Raw genomic sequence first — 24,972 nt, 5'->3', positions numbered from 1 at the left:
TCCTCAACGTCAGGCAGCCTGGAAAGGAGGGTGAAGCAGGGCAAGCCCTCGCGCACAGCATGCTGGGAAGCGGCCCGAGCCGGCCCGAGCCTGCCCTCTCCTGAATGAGCGGGTGTGGCTGCAGGCCCCCGGGGTGACTGGCGGGAAAAGGGGATTTGCCTTTCGGAGGAAGCCGCCGCGCCGGGCACGGCGGGAAGAGAGGCGAGAGGCCGCGCGGGGCATCCCGGGAACGAGGGCCGGGCCGGGCTTCGGCGCGGGGCATTGTGGGAGGTGGACGCCGCTCGGGGTTGGGTAGGTGAGTTGGGGGGGGCGGGAAGGGTGCACATCTGGGGGAGCCGAGAAGCGCCGCTGGGAGGGACGGCGGGGCGGGAGGGGCCTCGGCGAGCGGGACTAGGAGCGCTTGGGGAGGCGGGAGAAGGCTGGAGGGAGGTGTAGGAGGGAGGGGAAGACGCCGGGCATGGGGGGAGCATCTGGGGTGAAGAGCCGGTCCGAGGACCAGGGGCCCTGTCTTGAAACCAGAAGCACATTGGAAAGGACAGTGGCTCTAGCTGGGAGGAAGGGGCCGCAACTTGACCTGCGGGGCATGCATCTTAGGAGGAGGTGCACCACAGATGAATATTGGTGATACCTCAGAGTTGGACTGTCCACAAGTGGGCCACACACCTGTAGGCAAAGGGTCCGAGACTGAACGTGGGGAGCACGTCTGGACATGAGAGCATCTCTGGGAAGCAGCAGCCACAGCTGAATGTGATGATTCATAGGGTCACATCTGGGGGAAAGGCACCTGCTGCATATGGGAGATCTATCTGGGGAGGAGGGAGCCACAGGTGCATGAAGAATATGCCTGAGGATGAGAGGGCCGTGCTTGGATATGGGAAGCACATCTGGAGATGGAGCATCTGCAGAAAGGGGCATGGATAGCCAAGTGTAGGCACCTGAAAAGGGGAGTTGCAGATGAATGGGACACTCCGATTATTGCCGAGGGTGGGAGACATATGCCAAGGGAAAGAAACCTTGTCTGAAGTTCAGAAAATAAGGAGTCATCTGCGGTTGAGCTTCAGGGTCATATTGGGAGAAGTAGCCCAACTGAACCTTACCTCAGTTAGAATAAGTTGCAGTGAGCCAGGGGGAAATGGGTCAAGGAGAGAAGAAAGACGGGGTGGAGACTCATATCTAGAGAAAAAAATCTTGGATCCAGCTGGGGTCCCTACAGGTAGAGGTACCATCACAGACGGGGTAGACTAAGGATATGAGATACCTTGGGTGGGGATGGTTCTGAGGTATAGCACTACTCCCCCTTTCCACTCAGGGCCCCAGGATGGAACTGCCGGAGCCCCAACCCAGCCCAGCGGCCGGGAAGGAAGAGCAGGAGCTGCTGGAGCGAGCCTTCTTCTCCTGGGCTGAGTTCAGCCGCTTCTTCGACAAATGGTGCCAGCAGCGGCTGGTGGTCTTTTCAGTCAAGAGCTCCACTCATGTGGCGCGCAGCCCTTGGGCCAGCGCGCCCCCGCTGTACAGGCTCATCCACGTGCTCAAGTACAGCTACGTGCTACTGGTGTGCAAGGACATGCGCGCGGCCAACCAGCCCGCAGCGTGGTGCGTGAGCTCGGCAGGGGGAGGGACACAAGGGGGGGGAGGGCAGGGAGCCCCGCACCCAGACATGTGAGGGAGAGAGCCAGACTGAGGCTGCTAAATATCCAGAGACTGCGAGTCAAGGAAGGACGCTTAACTAAGATGGAGGTGGAGCCCAATTTGTAGACTTTCACAGAGGGAGACACAACCAAAAGACAGGAAAAGAAAATTACAGAGACTTCAGAGCAAGCCAGAGAAAGAGAGCCATGTTTAGCACACAGAGAGAAAAAGTCAGAGACTAAATTGTAGGGAAAGCCGCCAGACCTAAAGATTCCTCTGTCAAGAGAATACAATAGTTAAGTCGGGTGGGGCTGGGGGCATTGAGCAAAATCCCTGTCCCTTCTAGAACTTTCAGACTGGACAGGTAGATGTACATCCAGCTCACAGGTAGCTCTCTACAGCTGTGAAATATGACAAGGAGGGGCAGGAGAACAATCCTGGGAAGCCAGTTCTCACCAGGGCCAGGGATGTTCTCATTGATCCACATTTAAATAGCTCATTTAAGTCAAGCCGAGTTTCTAGATTCCCTTGGACAGGAAAGGGAGCTAACGGCCATCTCTTCTTTAGAGCTTTGGTGCTCAGGTTTGTGCCAGACCCTGTGGCTCTGCTGCTTCATGTTCAGTGCTCTCACTTTCCTTATCCTACCTGCTTGGCCTCTGCAGGTGTGTGAGTTTGAGATCCTGGGTTGTGGAGCCATAGACAAGAGTGGAGTGTTTTAAGAACACAGGCTATGCCTCAGGCTGCCTGAGGCCAGCTCTGCTGCCCACTAGACAGGTCTTTGGGCAATGGACTTCACATCTCCAAGCCTCACTTTTCTCAGCCCTGAAATGGGGTTGTCATAGTATCTGTCTCTGAGGGCTGTTGTAAGGATGCTGTGAGATTGTGCAGGAGAAGGCCACTGCCCCAGGTCCCAGGGCAGCTGGTTAAATGATGGCCGTAACAAGAGTCAAAAGTGCAGAATGAACTTCCTCTGTGGAGGATGAGTCAGTGCTGTTGAGCGTGTGACTTCACCTTTCTGGCTCAGTTACCTCACTTGGAAGATGGAGGAGTCTGTCTGATAGGTTTGGTGAGGATTGACTGAGCTGATGGATGTTAATTGTTCAGAAGCTCATCTAATACAAAAGGAGCATTCCACAGCTCTCCTCGCCCACAGTTATTTAAACATTTGTTGTTTAACATTTACTGTTCTCTAGTTGCCTCTTTATTCTAGAAGGAGAGACTCGAGGCCAAAAGCAGAACAGTGTCCATCCTGCTTAGTCTTCCCTACAGCTTGTGCCTAGAACCAAGAGATCTTTAGGGTGCTGGTACTTTCAACACATCACACGGCAGTCTAGAACATGGGCTTGCAAGAAGCTCAGGCCTAATCAGGAATCACTAACAGGGTCCAATTCAATGTAATATATTTATTGAGCACTTACTGTGTGCACACCTTTTGCTGGACATTTGGAACCCAGAGCTAGCTAGGCCCCTGAACTGCTCAGAATCTGATGGAGAAGACTAAATAAGTAAATGGAAGTAGTGGCCCATAATTCCGAGAGTAAGATTGAATACCTGAAAGCTTACAGGATGGTTTGTAGAAGGCTTTCTATAAGAGGTGACTAGTAATTGGAACCTTGAAGGACTTTGTTTCTATCTTTATGTATGCACAGTGTTTGACTTAATAAGTACACGGTGCTTAGTATGTACAAGTAATGTCCCAATGATTATCAGAGCCCTGGGCAGGACAGACAGGGCTATAGAGTAGGTGAGGACAGTGTCTTGGGTATGGGCCTGGTGACCAGTTGGACCATGGGGTCGGAAGCTCAAGAGGGGTCAGTGACTTGGACCTATCAATCATTTCTGAGCTCTTACACCTACCCCCAGCTGCTTGAAGCCGGGTCTCTTCTGTGTCACGGTCCCTGAGCCAAGGTCTGAGACTCAAAAGTTAGTGCAAGAAGAGGCAGAAGTGAGGAATGTCTTCAAGGCCTGAACATTGCAGGGCTGAGTCCAGTGGCTGAGATTTTATCCTGGGGGTGCCAGGGAGCCCCAGAAAGCTGTGAGCAAGATCAGCTCTGGGTGTAGCAAAATCCCTCTGAGCCACGTGGTAGACAGTATGGAGGAGAGTTGGGGGGCTAGAAAGGAGCCTGCAGCCTGGGGTCCAGGAAACAGGGGGTTTCTTCCTGGCCATTCCTCCCCTCTTTCCAAAAGTTGCACAGTGACCCCCTCCAAGTCTCCCTGCTGCTCCAGCTGTCCAACTGCCAGTCCCTCTCCCTCACCTCTGAGCACTTCCCTCTCTAGGTCAGGATTGCTCAACCTTTCCCAACACCCTCCAGCCTTTGAAAACATAAAGATATTTAAAACCTGCAAGATCAAGAGTAAAAGGGGCAAGGAGAACACAAATAAATCAAAAGTACTTTTAGAAGAAGAAAAAAAATGTATTAAAAATAGTGGCTATTGCTTTTCAAGTGTTGGTTAGGTACTCACCCCTTTTCTACATTATTTAACTCTGTCTGTGAGGCTGATATGATTTCAGCCACAATTTCCAGATGAGGAAACTCAGGCACAGACTTTCCCAAGATAGCACAGCTGCTAAGAGGGAGACCAGAATTGGGACTCCACTGTCTGACTGCAAAGTCATGCTTCTTATAGCCATGGTCTTCCCTTCCCTCTGTTTTTACTTCAGTCAGTATGTGAATTGAACATACCAGCACCCTAAAGATCTCCTGGTTCTAGGCACAAGCCTCCTTGTCCAAGAGAATTGTTTTGAGCACTTGCTAAGTGCAGGGTATATACCTTCGATGCTGGGGTTTTCTGAGGAGTGTACAGAACAGACAGCATCAATCAAACCATCACCTTGGTGTGTGATGGAATTTGTCCTAGACCAAAGATGGTCAGGGAAGGCTTCCTGGAGGAGGTGGTGCTGGTTCTGCAGTTGAAGGATGAGTAAGAGTGGACTAGGTTGAAGGAAGGGAGAAGGGTGTTTCATGAAGGAGGAAGCACTGATGGCTGTGGAGAAATCTGGATGGTCAAGAGAGGTTTCCGAGGAGTGATGGGCAGGTGGTGGTGATGGATGGTTTTGATGGGATGGGGGTGCATATCCCAGGGAAGGTGTGACAAGTGTCTAGGTCACCAAGTGGATTCAGGCGTTCACTTATCATACCGTTGTCCCTGGGGATTGGTTCCAGATACCAAAATCCTCAGCTGCTGAGTCCCTTATATTCAATTGCTTAGCATTTGCACATAACCTCTACATCTTCCCATCTACTTTAAATTGTAGGTGACACACCTAATATGTGTAAATTCTATGTAAATTGTTCTGTGTTGTTTAGGAATTGACAAAAAAAAAAAAAAAAAAAGGTCTATATGTTCAGTACACAAGTTATTTTCAAATATTTTGATCCATGGTTGGGTGAATCTGAGGATGTGGAACCTGTGGATATGGAGGGCCAGCTGTATACTTCCTGAACACCTGCAGAGGCAAGGTACTGGTCTAGGTGCTAGGGACACAAAGATGGGTAAAACAGACAAAAGTCCCTGTCCATGTGGAGTTTGCATTTAGAGTGGGGGATGGGTAGCATTACCACCCCCACCCACAGGTGGAAGGAAATCACAACAATGGTGTGTTGGGGCACTTGTAGGTGGTTATGTGAGACTTCATGAAGAGGTGGCCTCCCCTGAGGGAGGGCCTGTCCTAGGGGCTGAAACTCCTAGGCTGAGAGAGGCCAGACCAGTTTCACAAAAGTGCATGAACTATTCCAGGAAAATGGCCTGGGTAGAATCCTGTGAACTTGCCATTTGGTACATCAGAAACAGCTGCATGTGGGACATGGTGGCGCTGTAATCCCAGTGACTCAGGAGGCCGAGGCAGAAGGATCAAGTTGGAGGCCAGTCTGGGCAAAGTAAAGGCTGGGAGATGTAGCTCAGTGGCAGAGTGTCCCTGGGTTTATTCCCCAGCACTGCAAAAACAAACCAACACAAAACTGCTGTTGGCAGTTTCTTTTGCTTTCACCTGAAGCCGAGTGGTGAGTGGACATTTGTTTTATTTATAATGATTTACATGCTTAAAATTTTTCTCGATTTGCATTATTTTGTTGCTTTAAATTAGGCAAAAAGTTTCTAACTCTAGCCAGGTGTGGTGGCACACACCTGTAATCCCAGAGACTATGGAGGCTGATGCTGGAGGATCTGAGTTCAAAGCCAACTTCAGAAACTTAGCAAGACCCTGTCTCTAAATAAAATATTTAAAAGGACTGGGGCTGTGGCTCAATGGATGAGGGCCCCTTGGTTCCATCCTCAGTACCGAAAAAAAAAAAAAGTTTCTAATTCCAGATTTTCTTAAACTGTCATGTAAGAGGAAAGGGGGGGTGTCAAAGATCCCCTTTTGGTTTAACAAGAAAATTCTTGAGTATTTATCCTGGTGGTCCTGAGGGGGGTCCCTTTCTCAGGAGCACATGGAGAAAATGTGTGATCATTCTCTAGGGGGCACTACTGCCTCACCAGGAGCCAGGGCTTCTTCACTACTGGCTGGGCCCTGGAATGTTACCAAGCTCAACCAAGTAGGAGGCCTTGGGGCCAAGCCCAGCCTGTGACCCATTGTTATAATTAAAGCTTTATTGGGACACAGCCACATCCATTCATTTGCACATTGTCTATGGCATGTGTGTAGAAGAGCTCCAGGAGATGTTTATTATCTGGCCCTTTGTGGAAAAAGTTTCCTTCACAAACCTGAAACCTCCTACCAACGATGCTGATGTCACACCCTCATGGAGAAGCACTGGCCCTTCCCCGACCTTTAAGGAAGCAGATGCCAACATGAACATTACCAGGGAGATGCGGGTTGAGACTTTTTGTTTCTTTTTTTATTTGGTTTGGTTACAGTGCTGGGAATCAAACCCAAACACAATTTCTTTTTCCCGTTCTATTTCATTCTTCATCCTGGGGTTCTAACTGCCTGTGCCATGGGCTACATACACCCTGCAGCTTGAGGACCACCCTCCAGACAAGCTTGCTTACACTCAGAGGTGGCCTGGAGAGGGCCCAGTGGGATGCTGTTTGTGAGGAGGAAGACCTGCGAACCCTCCCAGCCGGAGAGTCTGCAGTGAGCGTGAGGCAAGGGTGAAGGAACGAGGCTGAAAAGGGAACCTCTGAGCAGTAGCTGGCAGGCTGCCAAGGGACACGGTGACGCCGTCTCTCTCTCCATAGCTGTTGTAATGAGCCACGACCACCACACTGCCCAAGATGATAATTATTATTTTAGAGTTCTGGAGGTCAGAAGGTCTCACTCCAGCCTGCGGTCCTCCCAGGGGCTCTGGAAGAACCTGCTTCCAGCTTCTGGAGCCACCAAAGTTCTTTGGCTCGGCTCCTACCTCCATTGTCAAAGCCAACAGAGCAGCATCTTCGTCTGTCTCTGTTTCTTGAAGGAGATGACATTGGGTTCGACCAATAATCCAGAATCCCCCCATTTTAGGACCCTTAATTTTTTAATTTTTTTTTCTTTTTTTTTGGTACGAAGGATTGAACTCAGGGGTACTTGACCAATGAGCCACAGCCCTATTTTGTACCCTATACAAAATACATTATTCTGTATTTTATTTAGAAACAGGACCTCACTGAGTTGCTTAGCGCCTCGCTTTTGCTGAGACTGGCTTTGAACTCATGATTCTCCTGTCTAAGCCTCCCAGAGCCACTGGGATCAAACTTTCAAAAAGTTTAATATAACATCATACATGGGCAACATGGTGATTTTTCCCCAAAATCAAACGTGTAACTAGCACCCTGAACAGAAGCCAGAACATGTCTAACTCCCCCCACACACTTCCTCCCTCCCCTGAGGGTTAAGCCCAGGGAAATCGCTGTCTAGCCTCCTCCAACAGCCACTTGCTGCTGCCTGCTGTTGAAGTCTATCTGGCTTCTGACAGCTGGTGTGTGGAGGGCGTCCATGTTGGAGATCATAAAGGTTGTGCCTTCTCAGTGTTGATGAGCATTTTACTCTTGGGATCTGCCACAACTTGCTTTCTCACTCTTGGATGTTGGGTTTCGTGTATTTGGCTGGTAGGTGGCACTGCGGTGAACAAGCCAGCTCACAGCACCTGCACGTCTCCTTTGGTGCCCATGTGCAGGCATTTATCTGGAGTAGGATGGCAAGGGCACAGGGAGCCGGGGCCCTGCCAGTGGGTCTGCCACACGGTTTTCCATTGATGCTCGTGTTGGTGGCATGACAGTTCTGGTTGCTCTGTGTCCTTGTCAAGGCTGCATGTTATCAGTCTCTCTCTCTCTCTCTCTCTCTCTCTCTCTCTCTCTCTCTCTCTCGTGTTTTTTTGTTTTGCTTGAGACAGGGATCTGGCTGGGCTGCCCAGACTGGCCTTGAACTCCTGGACTCAAGCAATCCTGCCTCAGTCTGACAGGCAGCTGGGACTACAGGCTCCTGCCACCATGTCCCTCACTGGTCTCTTAGGGCCATCCTGCTGGTGTGTAGTGGTATTTCTTTGGGTTTTTCACTGGTCATCTCCTTGGTCATTGCCCCTGGGGTATATGAAGTTGGAAAGCAGAGAAACACACCTTCCCTTGCTTAGGGGCACATAAAACCATGTGGGAAGGTGAAGTCCATGATTTTGGTAGTGGCTGCCTCTGGGGGCAGAATGAAGAGGGGTTTGTTAGGACAGAATTCACCCAGGGCTTCAACTTGTGATGCTGTTATTGCTAAACCAGAAGCAGATACAAGACTAAGATGTTTTATTGCTGAAGTCTTTGGAGGTAATATAATAAAGCATTGGTTCACTTTTGACAGCTGGTGGTGGGTACAGAATTTTCACAAACATGTAGTGCTTACTGTGTGCTCTACACGTATCAGCCCTTTCCATCCTCAACCCTATGAAGAAGGTCTGATGATTGTTAACCCACCTTTGAATGTATGTGGAAACTGAGGTACAGAGACCTGAAGTGACTTGCCCAAGATCACACAGCCGGCATATTCTTAAAAGGCTCTCTACTCTCCTCTATGATTAAAACTTAATTATTTAAAAACAAGAAAGAAAAAAACAGGAAGGAGAGAGCGGCAGAGGGATGTGACCTGCTGTGGTGGTTCCTCCCGCAGGCCCCCCCAGCCCAGCTGCCCGGCCTTCATCACCGTCAAGCTGAGCCCCCTGCGGGACCGACTAGTGGTGTCCGAGTGCCAGCTGACCCACTCGCACCCGGCCTGCCCGCGGGAGTTCGCCTACCACTTCCGCCCTGGGCACCTGCTGGCCAACGCCTGCCTGCCGGTGCGCATCACCAACCAGATCTCCAAGCAGTTCGTGGCCCCCGCCGACGTGCGCCGCCTGCTGTCCCACTGCAAGGGCCCCGACCACGGTGTGCTGGACGCCCTGCACGTGCTGGAGGGGCTCTTCCGCACCGACCCCGAGGCCAAGGTAGGATCTCAGGAGACAGCGAGTCGCTTGTCCCTTCCCTACCCACTCTGCCCTGCACCCCTTCCCCGCACCCCTTCCCTGCACCCCTTCCCTGCACCCACGCATTCCTTAGCTCTGTGGGCAACCGGCATGGGGCAGAGAGAGACTCGTCCCTGTCCCCTGTGGGATGTGCACCTGTCCCCAGTGGGAATGTTCTGATCCTGTGCCTGTGAGTGCTTGAATTGCAGCCAGTGTGAGGGGAACTGGATGCGTTTAATATTAATCCATTGAAATTCACATAGCCATTTATGACCGTCAGCTACTTGCAGTTCCAGTACGAGAAAGCAGCAGTGGACAAACACGTCCAGGTGTCAGTACTTCGGGGGAATAGGGGGAGGACGCCAAAGCTGGCAGAAGATGCTAATTGTTTTTAAATTAAACTACAGATAGAAAATGCACAGTACAAAACGATCAGTATATAGTTTGAAGAGTGTTCACAGGGTTCCACGCCCAGATCAAGAATGAGAAGGGGGTGCTGTGCCCTAGAAGGTGACCGAGTGGAGACCTGTAATGCAGAGCAAGGCCGGGGCTTTCAGAGACGCGCTGCAGGGGTGCTGTTTGATCTGAGTGGTCAGGCAAGGCCTTTTTAAAGAGAAGGTGAATCAGGGAAGGGACGGGACGCCCATGTCGTCAGAGGGAAGAGCTCCAGGAGAGGGGGCAGCCAGTGCCAAGGCCTAGAGGCTGGAGCAAGCTTGGCGAGTCAAGGGTGCTGCCCCTCCATCTCTGCAGCCCAGGGAGGGGGCTTGAAGTTTAATAAAAAAAAGGCAAGGAGGGGGGAAACTGGTATCTCCACGTGGCTGTATCTTTGTCTTTCAAGCTTAGAAATGAACTCAGCTCAGGGTAGAGCTGAGCTGTGCACCCATCCCCCTTGCACAGGCCCAGAGTACTCACCCATCACCTGGCCAGTAACCGCCTGTATCCTCAGGTAATGCTGATAACTTAGCTAAAGTCTTCAGTGTATCAGGCACTACCCTAAGTGCTTTCCATATCCTCCTTCCTTATTCTGTTCTTTGTCCTTTGTTTGATTGTTTGTTTGTTTTTTGATCTGGGGATCAAACCCAGGGCTTTAAGTGCTTACCACGAGCTCCATGCCAGCCCTTGTTGTCATTGTTGAAATCTCACCTCAGATGAATGAGGAAGGCCTTCACTATTCTCATTCCCCATTTTACAAACAAACAAAACCCCTGAGGCATTGAGAAGTCAAGTAACTGGCCCAGAGTCCCAAGCTGTTTAATGGCAAAGCGGGGTTGGGGCCCACAGTCTGGATCCAGGCTGTAGTCTTCACTGCTGTGCCCTTGCCCAGTTGGAAGCATGGCCCAGCCCCACTCCAACAATCCCATCCTCCAGAAGGTAACAGCCCTACCCAAGTCAGTTTGCTGCCCTGAGAAAAATGGGGGTATGCACACACAAACTCCCTACTCCACTGGTCTTCACAGAGCTAATAACTGTCACCCACTGTCCCCACTGAATAAATAAACCTCAGGTGGTCTCCCCAGAAGCATCCCGCAGGTCTTCCATGAATTAAAGCCATTTGTGGAATGGGATTGGCTTTAAAACTTCCATCTTGGATGCTGCCAACCCAAACTGGGTTTAATGAAAAGCCCCTTTGTCACCTCCTGGCCCCAGGTCCCCTCCTCACAGGTCAGCAGAGTCACCAGTTGCTCATAGATTTAATATCTTCTTATTCTATGGCCCAGCATTGACTAGTGGATCTTTCTACAATGATAGAAACATCTGTGCTGTCCAGTGTAGTAGCCACTGGCTCCTGGGACTACTGACCACTTTGTTAGTATGAATGAGGAACTGGAGTTTTAAAACTTAAAGTAATGGAAATTTCAACAGCCCCATGTGGCTGGCGGCTTCTGCGTTGGACAGCACAGTGCTATAAATGTGCAGGTAAGTTTGCATTTCTGTATTTTTAACCTCATTAACTCCTCCGCCCCTGCCACTCAGCAGGGCTGTGTGTTCTGCACACGACTTTGCTTCTGGCTTTCTGTGTTGGGGAGGGCCAGGGGTCAGTGTCTTTCATTCTTCCTCTGGGGCTGGTCAGATGCCCCTGAGAAAGCTCCATCCTCCTGGCTGGAGGAGAAGGCCAGGCTGCCCACTTCTGGAACCTCACGGGGAAGAGGCAGGGGAGCTGGCTCTTGGTCAGCAAAATGCACCCAGTCCCATATGGGATTCCCCCTCCCTCATCCTCAGATGGGCCTGATTCCCCAAGGCCAGTGCCCCTTTCTGCTTTACTGTCTACAGTAATGGGGACCAGCAGACAGGGTAGGAGGAGGGAAAGGTGGGATTTGGGGGTCAAGTTGCTTCTTTACTGCACCTGTATTGTAACTTCCCACTGCGGATTTGCCAGGTCCGTAGGAGGACTGTGCGGTTGGTACTCAGTACTCCCTAGCTCTGACTTAAGGTTTATGGGGTTTTTTTTGGTAGGAGAGGAGTCAGCTTGTTCTTCTGTTTTCCAAATTCCAAAGCTTGGTACCTACCATCTTTCCTATTGCCCCTGTTCTTTCAGGTTGTAAAAAGTCATTCCTATAGATGGGTTTGAGGTTCAAGAGAAAGTGAGATGTGTCCAGGCCATCACTCACATACTTTCACCAGCTTGCTTTCACTTAAAGGGTCTATTTAAAGAGTTCTGCATTATTAATATGTCAATAATTATAAAAAAGAATGCTTTATTGTCATTCCAAGACTAGCTAAGCAAGTGTCATACATTATTCTTTTCGCTTTGCAGCAGTCTTCCAAAGGAGAATGTATCTCTTTGGGTCACTGTAACAAAATGCCCAAGGCAATCAATTTATAAAGGGGAAAGTTATGTATCTCACAGTTCTGGAGGTTCCAGTCCAAGACTGGGCAGCACAGCTGTGGGGTGACTTGGGTACAAAGTTGATAACTGTAATTGGTGAAAGCAAAAGATTGGAAACAACCAGATGTCACCAGTGGGTGATGGTTGGTTATTTAATCTATGGCACATTCATCATGGAACACTATGAAGTTCTAAAAAGGAATGAGAAAACTCTAGGCCCTGATCTGGAAAGATCTCTCAAATGAATTTTTTAATATATATATATATTTTTAGTTGTAGATGAACATAATACCTTTATTTATGTATTTATCTATTTATTTATTTTGTAGTGCTGAGGATCGAACCCAGAGCCTCACACATGCGAGGCAAGTGCTTTACCACTGAGCCATAACCCAAGCCCCTCTCAGATGCATTTTTGTGTTTAAAAAAAAAAAGCAAGTTGCAAAACTGCACACAATGCGCCATGTTATGTATAAATTAGAGAAAATAAGACATACAGGTATGCTTGCTTATATTCACAGAAAGAAACTTCAGAAGCATGCCAAGAGAAGTGGATGGGGTGGAATAGAGAGCAGAAACAGGATGATTAGAATGGAGAGCTGGGAGTGTGACATTTAATTGCTTAATTACATGAATTCCATCGTTTCACTTTTGGGCCATGTGAAATTTGCACATTCAAACCATTAATTTTTTTTCTGGCACTGGGGATTGAATCCAGGGCACTTTACCACTGAGCCGCATCCCCAGCGCTTTTTATTTTTTATTTTGAGACATGGCCTCCCTAAGTTGCTGAGGCTGGCCTCAAACTTACAGTCCTCTCAAGTTTCTTGGATTATAGGCATGCGCCACCATACCCAGCTCCAATAATTAATTTTTAAAAAGAAAATGAAAAGTGTGAAATAGTCCCAATGTACTATACCCATTTGTTTCTCTTTTAAGAGGAAAAATTAGGGGGCAAATGATGGGGCCGCGTCAGGCCTGGGGTTTGCTCTAGTAACAACCAGCCCTGGCATCTCAGTGGCTGAGCTCAGTGGGCTTTACTCACTGCTCACCCACAAGGAGAGGAAGCAGGAAATACTGCCAGTCTTTCATTTGGGCACCCAGAAGGACAGGCTGTACTCTATCTGTCTGGGATGGCAGTTAGGGCTCTGTCCAGAAGTGATGTCTGAGGTCATTTCTGCTCCCAGTTCATTGGCCAAAGCAAGTCACATGACCCTGCCTACCTGCAAGTAGTAAGGAGAGGTGCATAATTACCTAGTGTCCCGGATGGAGAGAACTGCAATTACTTGGAAAAGGATAAAGGACATTCTGGGGAGCCACTTCACCAAGACCCTCCCAAAACCCTGCCTGAATCTGGGGCTCAGGGTCCCCCTGCTCTGTAGACTCTGGGCCTCCTGCAGCTCACTCCCAGCAGGAGTGTTCTCTATGAGAGCCTATTTTTGCATTAGATCAGCCAACTTTGGAAGGACAAAATAACAGCTGCCAACTTCTATGTTGATATGTGCTAGACAGCTTTTTACACATTCTGACTGCTATGTGTGGCTTTGGGACATTGAACAAGTTATGAACAGGCTACCTAATTTCTATGAGCCTCAGTTTGGGGACAAAAACAATAGATAATACCTTATAGAACAACAGATAATACCTATTGCTATGTGAGGAATAGGTTTGTATGTAACAGGAAGAGGAGAAAACAATGCCCAGAAAGTAGGAAGCCCTCTAGGTGTTAGCTCTCCAGCTAGTATTTTTATTCCCTCAATCCCCCCCGCCCCGCCGTCCCCCGCACATCAGAGTGGAAAATAGTACTATTCTGATCTTGTGATAAAGGAAATGTGGACTCAGATGTAGGAAGAGGCATAGGTAGAACATAGTGCTGTGATTTCTGGTGTTAGCACATGTAGAATCTTCTAAGGTAGATGCTTTTTCTGTTACCAACTTGTGTGTCTGGAAGTGACACCTACACTCACTTGGGTCCTCAAAGTCTGCTCCTCCCTGGGCTCCTGTGTGCCCCCAAATGAACCACCATGCACTATATACCTCCAGCCAGAAAACTCTGGGTCAGACCTGTTTGGTCACTTTCACAAAGTCGTGAGTGTACAGTGATAACAAACAGATCAAATCCTCGCTCTACCTGGCAGGTACTATCTGGGTGACTTGAGGCAAGCAGCTGGACCTCAGTGCCTCAGTTTCCCCTTCCAGAACAGGAAGATGACCCAGGCGTGATAGTGTGTGCATATAATCCCTGCAACTTGGGAGGCCTAGGCAGGAGGATCACAAGTTCAAGGCCAGTCTCGGCACCTAATGAGACCCTGTCTCAGAAAGGGCTGGGGTTTGGCTTTTTGATAAAGCACCCCTGGGTTCAATCCCCAGTACTGGGGAAGGGAGTACAGAGGGATGGAAAGCTGATAATTCTGTTTCATAGGGTGGTTATAAGGTTTAAAAGAGTCAGTGCACAGGACTGTACCTGGCACAGGGAACCCACTTCATGTGCGTTGTTACCTTCCCAAGGACTTTACTCACAGAAATCATCTTCTTTATATTTATTCATTTCGGTTTGTTGGCTGTCTCCTCCCACTCTGGGATGTCTTATTGTTCTCCTCAGTGTCCAGACCAGTACCCAGCACATCGCACTTGCCCAGTAAGCCTTTGGTAGAACAAGGCATTCATTACATAATCCCACCTTGGTCATGTCACCACACCCCTGAAGTACCACCCACACATCTCCTCCCACCCCTACCTTTGATCCCCAACCATTCCTAAAGGCCTGAACCTGGCTCCCAGCCCCTCCACTTGCTAATTCCATGGACTTGGCAGGTCACTCCCCTGGGGTAGTTGGGGGTCCCTAAGACCATCCCTAGGTTCAGTGATTCACTAGAAGGACTCATAGAACTCAAAGAAATCATTATACTCATAGTTAGCATTTATTACAGCAAAAAATACAGATTTAAGTCAGCAAAGGCAAGAGGCACACCAGATGGAATCCAAGTGACCAGGTATGAGATTTCAGGTGTCCCTGCCTGGAGGAGAGGATGTAAACAATGTTTAGTTCTCCCAGCAGTGACAGGTGACAACATTGCATGAAGCATTACCACCTAGGGACTCTAACCCGAGCCTTGGTGTCCAGGGTTCTTGGTGGCGGTCTGTCACATAGACATGTCTGACCTTAGTCTCCAGCCTCTCCAGAGGTCCAGCATATACAGCATGGCCCAAGGCCCCCACCATGAGTCACACAGTGTTAGCATAGACTGCTTGATGTGACCTGTGTCTGCGGAACAGAGACTCTGTTATCAGGCAGAATGGCCAAGGGCCTAGAAGGGCCCTCCCAGAAGCTGATCAAGGGCCAGACTTTTCTTTGAAGTGTGCAGGGTTTGGACAGCCCAGGTCTGTTGAGTTCATCCTTTACTGCACATTCGGGCCCTTCAGTCTCAGTGTGCATATCTGCAATCTTGGGAAATAATGATTCCTTCTCAGCGATGACCCTTACTCCATCAGAGGTAGACACAGCAACCCGGTCCCATTAGCCTTTCTGTTCAGCATGCATTCCACACTCAGGTAACCACTAACACCCAGCGAACACTCACGCCAGCACTGCCTGCGTGCTTCACATAGATTAACCCTTTCAGTCCTCATATTATCTTTATAAAGTAGATGCAGTTATGCTCCCTGTCTTTGCAGACAAGAAAGAGTGAAGCACAGAGAAATACAGACACTTTCCCTAAGTCACACAGCTGGTGTGTAAACGTACGCAGCTGGTAGGTAGACAAACCTGGATTTGGATTTCTGTGACAGTCTGGCTCTTGGCTCTAGGAACTCTTAATTTTCTGATCCTTGTGCCTCTCAGCTGAAAGCAGCACCAACTGTCCTATTGCTCATTGACTCTTGACCAGTCCAACAGGGCAGGACTTGGGGCCTGCCTTGGTCTTTTTGTCTCCTTTTGGCCTAGCATAGGGTTTAAAGAAAAAGTGGGTATACAAGAAAAAGCTTATAGACCCCACTTTGAAGAAAACCCAAGATCAGGAATCAGAGTAGTTCATGGAAGAGCAGAAATTAGCTTCTGGTTAGTCAAGTGCTTGATTTTGGACAAGTCTCAAGGCAAATGTTTTACTGTCTATCTCTATTCCTGACTCCCAGGGAGAAGAAGATGTGAACTTCCCTAATTCTGTAGAAATGTGCACTTTATAAAAACCCATTATGGCTTTTATATTTAAGTCAGTTTCTAGACCATTGCTGTCCATTTCTGTGATCATGGACATGTTATATATCTCTGCTGCCTAGTAGACACTAGCCTCATGTAGTTGTTGAACACATGAAATATGACTAATGCAGCTGAGGAAATGAATTTTTATATATTTAAATTTTTTTCTTGCAGTGCTGGAGATGCATTCATACTAGACAAGGGCTCTACCCCTGGAGCTACATCCCTAGTCTTAAATTTTTAAATTTAAACATGGGATTCATGGCTAGCAGGACAGAGCAGGTCTAGATTGAACATCTACTAAAAAGATTAAATCATAGAGTAATAATGTACAGATTAATGATGGTCAAAAAATTGTTAGCAGTTATGTAACTCACGCAATTGTAAGCATACTGGTTTTTTAAGAAATATCTTGAATTTCAATGCTGAATATATTATTTCAGGGTTAGGAAAGTATTTCATTCTTCTTTTTGAACCGAACAGTAGGTTTGTTTTTGTTTTTCTAAACAGAGCACAGCGCAACACTTTTGAAACGTGAAATGGTCCTGTAGGATGGGCTTGGGTGGTGCAGATGTTTATGGAGAGACGTGTGGACAACTGGATTCAATCCTGCCTCATTCTGCAGCTGTGCATCAGCTCTCTTAGGGACTGGCTGAGGGACCCCAGCCACTGGCACAGTATGGGGGACCCTGGCTCATAGCTACCAATCTCTCCTCCCCATCAGGTGACTTTTTGGCAATAATGAGGCCAGAGTGGCTGAGACCAAAGTGGGAGAGAGACAGAAGATGAGATCAAAAGGGCTAATTTCCCCTATTAGTCAGCTTTGTATCACTGTAGCCAACACCAGGCATGGGCTGCTTGGGAAATAAGAAGAGGTATGTTTTGGCTCATGGTTCTACGAGGTCCAAGTCCAAGATGGAGCTGCCCCACTGGTTTGGGGCTCTGGTGAGGATGGCACCTCGCGGTGCCTATACAGGCCAAAGCAAGTACCCAGATGTCCATCCAGGAAGGAGAGAGAGAGAGAAAGGGACAGTGAGAGTCCAATGGGTCCCTCAGTTCCCTTGAGGGACACATCTCCAATGACCTCAGGACCTCCCAACAAGCCCCAGCACTTCAAGGCCAATGGCACCTCCCAATACTGCTGCCCTGATGGACAAGGTTTAAGCATATGGACACTGCCCATATTCAAGCCACAGCATCTCCCAAGGCCCATAATTGTGATGTGGATTCTTGATCTTAATTGGAGTGGGAGGAGAAGGCCTGGGAAGCTCTTTCAAGCAGGGGAGGGAGCAATCTAATGGGAGTTTTGAAAATGCTTCTTGTTGCCACTGTGGGGAACAGACAGGGTGAAAGTGGACACCTGAAGCCCAGGTGGGAGAATGTGGTGGCCCCAGCCAGGATGGTAGCCGTGGGGTTAGGGAGAAGTGGCTAGGATCTGGACTCATTCTGAGGAATAGTTCTGGGATTTAGGCATGGATTGCATGTGGAGGATGGAGAAGGAGAGAAAAGAAGCATCGCCCCGAGTGTTGGGCCTGAGCTACAGGAGGATGGTCTATAGCTGGGATCTGTACATGCCAGGCATTGCTGCAAACCTTGGACAGGACTGACCTCATTTTAGCCTCACCAGGACATCCCATTTTAAATAGACATTCTCATTTTGCCGGACAAGGAAATTGAGGCTCATTGAGGGGGATGTCACTGCCCGGGGTCCCATAACTAATGAGGCAAACCTGAGATTCAAATGCAGTCTGTTATCTGAAACTCCACTCCTGAGAAGTGGCCATTGGATTTCCCTCCCTCCCTCCCTCCAGATGTTTCAAACTGTTTTCCTGGGACAGGTGCCTTGAAAAGCATCAGAGATGCAAAAGGGAACAACATTCTGGCCCTGTGGGGCTTACATCTTAGGGAGGGCCAACAGGTAGTGGGTGAATTGACAAAAAAGATACCAAGTCCTGGAGGGTGGCAAGTGCCATGTCCCACAGGAGCTGGAGAGAGATGGGGCCTTGGCTTAATTGGGATGGTGGTGTTGGGGCAGAGCTCATTATTCTAATATTGAACTCTTAGAGAGCACTTACAACTTGTCAAATGAATAACAGTAGTGACGCTATTTGTGCCAGGAAGAGTTCTAGATGCATTTCATCCTAACAATCAGAGGGGTTTTTTTTGTTTTGTTTTGTTTTGTTTTGTTTTGTTTTGTTTGGTGGTACTGAGGATTGGACCCAGGGTTGTTTTACTACCCAGCTACATACTCAGCCCTAGTATTATTACTACTATAATTATTATTAGGGTCTTGCTAAGTTGTCCAGGCTGGCCTCAAACTTTGTGATCCTGCTGCCTCAGCCTTCCAGGGTGCAGGGATTACAGGCGTGCCACTGCCCACTGAGGACTGTTCACAGAGGAACTCTATTATCACTTTACAGATGAGAGGGAGGTTAGGGAAATTTCAAGAGCCAGCGAGCCAGGAAGGGTCAGGACTGAGATCCCAGGACGTCTGGCCAGTCAGTCAGTCTGTCCTCAGGGGCTTTGCTTTCAACTGCTGCTCTCTTCTGCTGGAAGAAATGAGTATTCAATTCCTAGGGCGAGAAGTCTCAGAACCCAGAGGGTTTAAGGAGGAACTGAACTAAGATACTGAGAGGGAAAGTCAAGCAGTTAGGCTATGGTAGGGGTAGGACTCAATCTGGACGTTCTACCTCTTTGGTCCACCGTTTACCACTAGACTGCCTCCTAATTCAGCCCTAGGAAGCCCCAGCATGGAGGAGTAAAAAAATATTTCTGGGCCCCACCCAGAGTTTCAGCCTTAGTAGGTCTTGGATGAACCCCACAAGGTGCATGTCTATCCGTCAGCTGCTGCTCCTGGTCCAGGGCCTGTACTTTGAGAATCACTGCCCCTAGGCCGCCTGACGACTCATGAAGCAATGAACACTCCGTTCCCAGCAGGAAAAAATGAAGCTAGGCAAAAAGTGTGTGTGCAGATATCATATTGCTAACAGGTTGTGGTGCCTGGATCTCAAACCCAGACAATCGGGCTCAGTCTGCTTTTTTTTTTTTCCCCTTTGGCCTCTGTCTGGGGAGCTGGGCGGGGTGGCCCCTTTGTTCCCTGACTTCTTTCCTGCCTCCTTGCCCTCGCCCGCAGGTGAAGCTGGTGTTCGTAGAGGATCAAGCTATGGTAGAGACTGTGTTCTTTCTGACATCGCGCACCAGAGCGCTGTTGCGGCGTTTCCCGCGCATACTCCTGGTGGACCGACTGCCCGGCCTGCAGGGCGCACTGGACCTGCTGGCGGTGCTGTGCGTGGACAGCGCAGGACGCGCACGCCAGGCTGCCTGCTGTGTGGCGCGCCCTGGCACGCCAAGCCTCCTACGTTTTGTGCTGGTCTCATTGCTTCAAAGCGCACCCGACGTCAAGGGCCGAGTGCGCTGCCTCACTGCGGGGCCAGAAGTGGCAGCACAGCTGCGGGCCGTGCGCCAGCTACTGCCATGCGCACGAGTGCAGATCTGCCGCGCGCAAGGCCTCGAGACGCTCTTCAGCAAGGCTCAGGAGCTGGGCGGTGCCAGCCAAGAAGACCCAGGTCTGTGGCCCTTGCTGTGCCGCCTGGCTGGCGCGTCATCCTATGCAGCCTACTCCGAGGCACTAGCCGAGCTGCGTGCCCAGGGCCCGGCCGCCTTTGTTAAATACTTCGAGCACAACTGGGCACCCCGCCATGACATGTGGGTGCGTTTCCGTGCCTATGAAGCATCCCGTAATCTGGATGCGTGCGCCCTGGTGCGTGGCCACCGCAAGAGACTTCTGCGCTGCCTCAGCCCCTCACACAGTGTGGCACAGTGCCTTCGCGACCTGGTGGCCATGCAGTGGGCGGACGCAGTGGGGGAGGCAGCCTCCGAGGGCGCTGATGGTGATGGAGCATGGCTGGACAGCCAGCCCGGGAGGGGGGGAACCCAGGTGGAGAATGAGAGGGTGAGGGGTCTGGAAACCAGTGACTGGGGAGGAGCTCAGCCAGAAAGTGAGAAGGGGAGGGGATTGCAGGCCAGAGAACAGAGAGGAGTCCAGTTGGAGAACCCGAAAGTGAGGGGGCTGGATGGGATTATCTGGAGAGGGACCCAGTTGGAGAAAGATCACTTGAGAGGGCCAGAGATCAGAGACTGGAGGGGAGGCCAGTTGGAGGATCAAAGGATTAGGGTGTTAGAGATCATAGAAAAGAGGGGAACCCAGTTTGAGTCTGAAAAGGCAGGAGGTCTTGAAGGGAGCCCCTGGAGGGGGGTCCCGTTGCAGGAAGAAAGGGCAAGTGGTCTGAAACTTGGAGACTGGAAGGGGCCTCAGGCGGAAGTGGACAAGGACAAGAGACTGGGTCTCAGAAACTGGAGGGGGATCCATTTGGAGAAGCCCCTGGATTTAGTCCCTGAGAACGGAGATCGGAGGGGGTCCCTGGGGGGAGAAGAGGGGAGGAGGGGGCCAGAGCTAGCAGAAGAGAGGGGAGGGAGGTCGGGGGCCAAAAGAAGACGAGGCCTGGAAGACATAGTTGTGATCCAGCTCGGGGACACCAGGGTCACAGGTGTGGCAAATGGAGAGGGAGCCCCGTCCATGGGCCCCACAAACAGAGCAAGACAAGGGCTGGACACAGGAGGGAGGGGTCCAGGGCTGGGGAATGGGGTCCTGTGCACCACCCCCATGGGAACTGTGTTGGAAGGCAATCCAGAACGGGCAGTGATGAGGAGTGAGTCCCCAGCTGCAAGGGAGACCCTGCAGGAAGGAAGTGAAGAAGGCCCAAGGGAACCAAAGAGGCTTTGCTGCCCCTCAGGAGAGGAGGAGGTAGACTGGGAGCCACTGGCCAAATTCCGAGCAGCCTGTGGGCCAGAGCTGGCAGACCTGGTGGCTGAGGAGCTGGCCTTCGCCAGGCAGCACGGGACCCGGGGTTTCCACTGGACCGGAGCTGGGTTTGCTCTTAAGGATGGCACCTCAGACTTCTTCCTGGACGGAGCGCTGACCCACTGCAGCTGCTCCATCCATGCGGCTCGACACCTACCCTGCCGGCACCTCTTTGCAGCCCGCCTCCTCACCGGGGCAGCCTTATTCCACATGGACCTGCTCAGGGATTGCTGGGGGAGCGCCCAGGAGCCCTGACCCTTCTGCCCTCTACCTGCCACCCTCCATTTGGAGGGCATTCTTCAATCCCAAAGATAACAGTGCTGAGGCCAAGGAGGGCACCCCAGTCCCTCTGGTCACCTCCTGGGTCATCCAGGGACTTCATCTTGGCAGTTTGCCTCTCTGGGTCCAAGGGGAAGCTGGCAACGGTCTCTGAGGTCCTAGAGCCACAGCTGTGGAAACTGCCGATGGCCAGGGTGGATTCAGAGGGCTTCCCTCGGAAGAGGAAACGTGTGATGAGAGGTATAAACAGGGTCAGGCCAAGGTGGAAAGCAGGAGAGGGGCTGAGCTGGGGGGAGGGAGTAATAGTGGAGGGAAGGGATGACACCAGGATGTGGGGAGGGTCTGGTCCAAATTGAACTCGTCCGGCCAGGGAGTGCACAGGGGGTGGGGGAGCAGAGGAGGACAAGAAGACATGGAGAGGGAAGGGCAGAGAAGATAAAAGGGGAGACCCATGGAGGAGAGGACACAGGAAGATGCAGAAATGGAAAAGAAGTAAGGAAATGCAGGGGAGGCAAGAGAGGGTGAGGATGGGAACCAGGAAGAGGAGGAGGAGGAGGAGACAGGGAAGAGGGAATTTTAAAAGGAGATGAGACAAAAGAGAGGTGGAGAGAGAACTGAGAGGAGAATGGTCTGGGTGTTTCTCCACTTGGCTTTTCTTCACTTTCTGGTTGGCCATTCCTGGAAAAAGGGGGAAAGGGCAACAGGGGTCTGGAGGGATGGGCTGGAGACTCTCCTCAGGAAGGGGAACTGTCTGGACTACTGTGCTTAAAGACCGGAATAAAGCAGTATTATTTTGGTTTCCATGCTGAGTTCATGGCTTCAGGGGGAAAGTGGGAGGTCCAGAAGCAGAAGAAAATTGAGCTGGCTAGTGTCCCTCTATTTTCTATCAACAAAGCCTCCGGGGGCCAGATGGATGGAGGAGCCACAGTGAATCAAGCCATGGCAGCTCAGGCCTCGCCTATCTCCTCTGGACCCTCAAATGACTGGCCCCTGCTGATCATCTTTGCCAGTGATTGGTTTGAGAATGGACCTGTGACCAGTCCTAGCCAATGAGTCTGCTCAGGTTGGGGTGGAACTTCTAAGAAAGATTCCCTCATTCCTAAGAAGTTTCAGAATGAGATGGTCTGGTCTAGACCTGCTTTGCAGTCACCCTGAGATGGTGTGACTAGGAACCCACACTGTGGAGGACTGAGCTGAAACATGAAGACAGTCTGATCTTTGCTTGGCTGATGGGAGTTCCTGGAGTCTGCTCTACCACAGGACTTCTTAAATGAAAGATACCTTAGTGATTTAGGGAAGTTCAGTTGGGGTTTCTGTTGTCACAACTGATGTAGGCTAGAAAGTCCTGGTTGAGGTGACTGAACACTTCTCAAAATTGTGTTGAGATGCAGTTGGATTCAGTAGGTCTGGAGTGGGGCCTGCAATTCAAGCAAACTCTGATAATGCAGTTGCCGATGAACAGCAACAAAGGAGATTTGAGGTAAAAGACAATTCAGAGGTTCAAGTTGTGAGAAGTGAAGGGCTTCACCTGCTGCTTAATGCTGTAACAATGTCAGGTTTCGCCTCTCATTTCTCCTGTTCTTTGTGGATTCCTTCCAAAGAAGGCCCTCTCTTGGCTGAGAAATATAGCTACTTGAAGTTCTGGTAACTTCATGGCTCCGTGGCAAAAAGACTTTTCTACCAGCACCCATATAGTAAATCTCAAGGAAGAAACTGGACTTAATAAAGTTATCTGATATCTCTGGGTACATTAATGCTGTGTAAACAACAGCAGCACCTCAAAGATATATAACAATGAGCCCTTATGGCTTATGTGTCTTGGGTCATCGAGGGGGTTGGCTAGACTTTTGCTTTTCAAAGTATGGTCCACAGAGCAGCATCATTGAGGTTTCCTGGGAGCTCCATTAGAAATACAGAGCAGGAAGAGATGTATGGTCAGCAGAACAGGCCAGGGTAGATGATTCTTCTAGAACTGAAACTTGAAAGACATGTTGGCTAAGAAAAGAGGATGAAGAAGTACATTCTTGGCAGAGGTAGCAGCATGTACAGTGGTATTTTGCCCTTGGGAAATGCAAGAAGAAGGGAAAAAAGAAAAAACAAGGCTAGTGGCCTTTACTCCTCTCTATATAGTCCACCTTAATATCCCACATGCTCATCCCACAAGTGAAATCAGTCCCTTCAGGTCTCTGCTGAAGTATCGTATCTTCCTGAAAGCCATCCCTGAGCATTTTTTCTAAAGTCACTTTACCCTCTTTCTACTTTATTCTTAGCACTACTTCCTGAAATCATACCATAGGGCTATTTACCAGTTTAGCATTGTGGTTAAGTTTATCAAGTATGAAATCCCAGCTCCAACCTTGTGGCCTTCAGTTGCCTGACCTCTCTGTATTAAGGTTTGGGAATAATAATAGAACCTACCTCGGGGCTTGGGGATAAATGGATTAGTATATGTACCAATGTTTTAATGTTGCCTGCATTTCCGCAACCCCCAAACCACCCCAATTACCTGTTAACACATATTGTGTTTTCCATTGACCTGTGTTTGCAATTATTAACAATCGTCCCACACACCAAAGTGAGAGATCGATTTTATGCTCCACTGTACCCCAGTGCCTGTGCAAAGTAAACTCTGGTTTAGAAAGATCATAGAATAAAATGGCAGACTGGCTAGGAGGGCTGGCGCGTCATCATTTCTTCGTTGCTAGGGTGGGGATCGCGCCGGATCTGAGATGCCTGGCTTCAGTAACCTTGTTCCTGCCCCCTTCCGGCTCACCATTGGCCGGCCACTGGTCCCTGCTGCGGCGGCAAACACGAAACTACAACTCCCAGGAGGCGGAGCGCCGCCCCATCTCCGCGCCCACGGCGGTCGCACGGAGAGTGCGCGCGCGGTAGGAGCCGCTGTCGGCGCTCCGTCTGAGCTGTGCGGGCTGCTTGGGGCTTAGTCGGGTGCCTGCGGAGGAGTGCCGAGCACTCCTCCCATTTTGGGTCCCCTATACATCTCAGGGTCCGAGAGGTTTGGGCCCAGGGTGCCGGGTCTATGGATGAGGGCCATTGGGAGGGGGAGGGGCATTTTCTGGTCTCCATGGTAACGGGCGGTCTTGGCTGGCGCAGAAGGGGGTGGAGCCACAGATTGGCGTTGCCGTAGTAACCCTGGGGCGGGTTAGTTGTGGGGGGCGAGGAGCTGGGGATAAGGACATTTTGCCAGGAATGAGAGTACCAGCCCGGGAACCGGGGTGTTCTCGAGGAATGGAGAGCGTGATGGAGGAATCGGTTTGAAATAAGAGAGCTGAGCTGATATTAGGGGGGTTCGGGTATTTTGAAGAAGTGGGAATGTTTTGATAAATTCGTATATAATGAGGGGATTTAGGGAGATCGCCGAGAAATCGGTACCTGAGTAGGTAACTGGGATGTTTTGGGGGTGGGTGGAAATGCAGGAAGGAAAGTTGGGGCGCTAAACTCATCATCTCACAGCAGTCTGTAGCGCTCCTAGGAAGTGCAGGCACTGCCAGATGTCAGAATCCCGTGGTGACTTTAGAGGGACTTGGGTTTTGTGGAGAAGTTAGAGCGGTATAGGAATGGTGGCTCCTGTGCGCTGCGGGAGCGACTGGGGCCAGCCTGCCTGAACCTGAGTGAGAGGGTGAGAACTGAACGAGATGGATTGTGCAGGACCCTGCATGTCAAGGTTAGAAGTTTGACCTTTATTCCGAATGTTTTGTGAAACTATTGGATGCCTTCCTGAAAGAGTAACATGTTTTTTAAAACGTTCTTCTGGCTGCTC

At 50.1% G+C, this 24,972-nt stretch overlaps 1 protein-coding gene across 3 annotated transcripts; it reads left to right on the top strand.

The window, feature by feature from the left end:
- The first annotated feature begins 110 nt into the window (after positions 1–110).
- Positions 111–23,862, top strand: Zswim9 (zinc finger SWIM-type containing 9). Of its 3 annotated transcripts, none has more exons than XM_015496619.2 (4): positions 111–291; positions 1,310–1,593; positions 8,702–9,014; positions 19,188–23,862. In XM_015496619.2, exons 2-4 carry the CDS (start codon positions 1,319–1,321, stop codon positions 21,168–21,170), a joined length of 2,571 nt encoding a protein of 856 aa, XP_015352105.1. In that variant the 5' UTR covers positions 111–291; positions 1,310–1,318; the 3' UTR covers positions 21,171–23,862. The 3 variants fall into 3 exon arrangements, with proteins under 3 accessions (XP_015352105.1, XP_015352104.1, XP_048646586.1); XM_015496618.2 differs by having other exon boundaries at positions 111–295; XM_048790629.1 differs by lacking the exon at positions 111–291 and adding an exon at positions 445–1,213.
- The last annotated feature ends 1,110 nt before the right edge of the window (positions 23,863–24,972 follow it).

The sequence above is a fragment of the Marmota marmota genome, unplaced genomic scaffold, assembly GCF_001458135.2.
Source record: "Marmota marmota marmota unplaced genomic scaffold, marMar, whole genome shotgun sequence".
NCBI classification, from domain to species: domain Eukaryota; kingdom Metazoa; phylum Chordata; class Mammalia; order Rodentia; family Sciuridae; genus Marmota; species Marmota marmota.
Note: the sequence above shows the minus strand (reverse complement) of the source record. Positions and strands in the feature narration are given on the sequence as shown.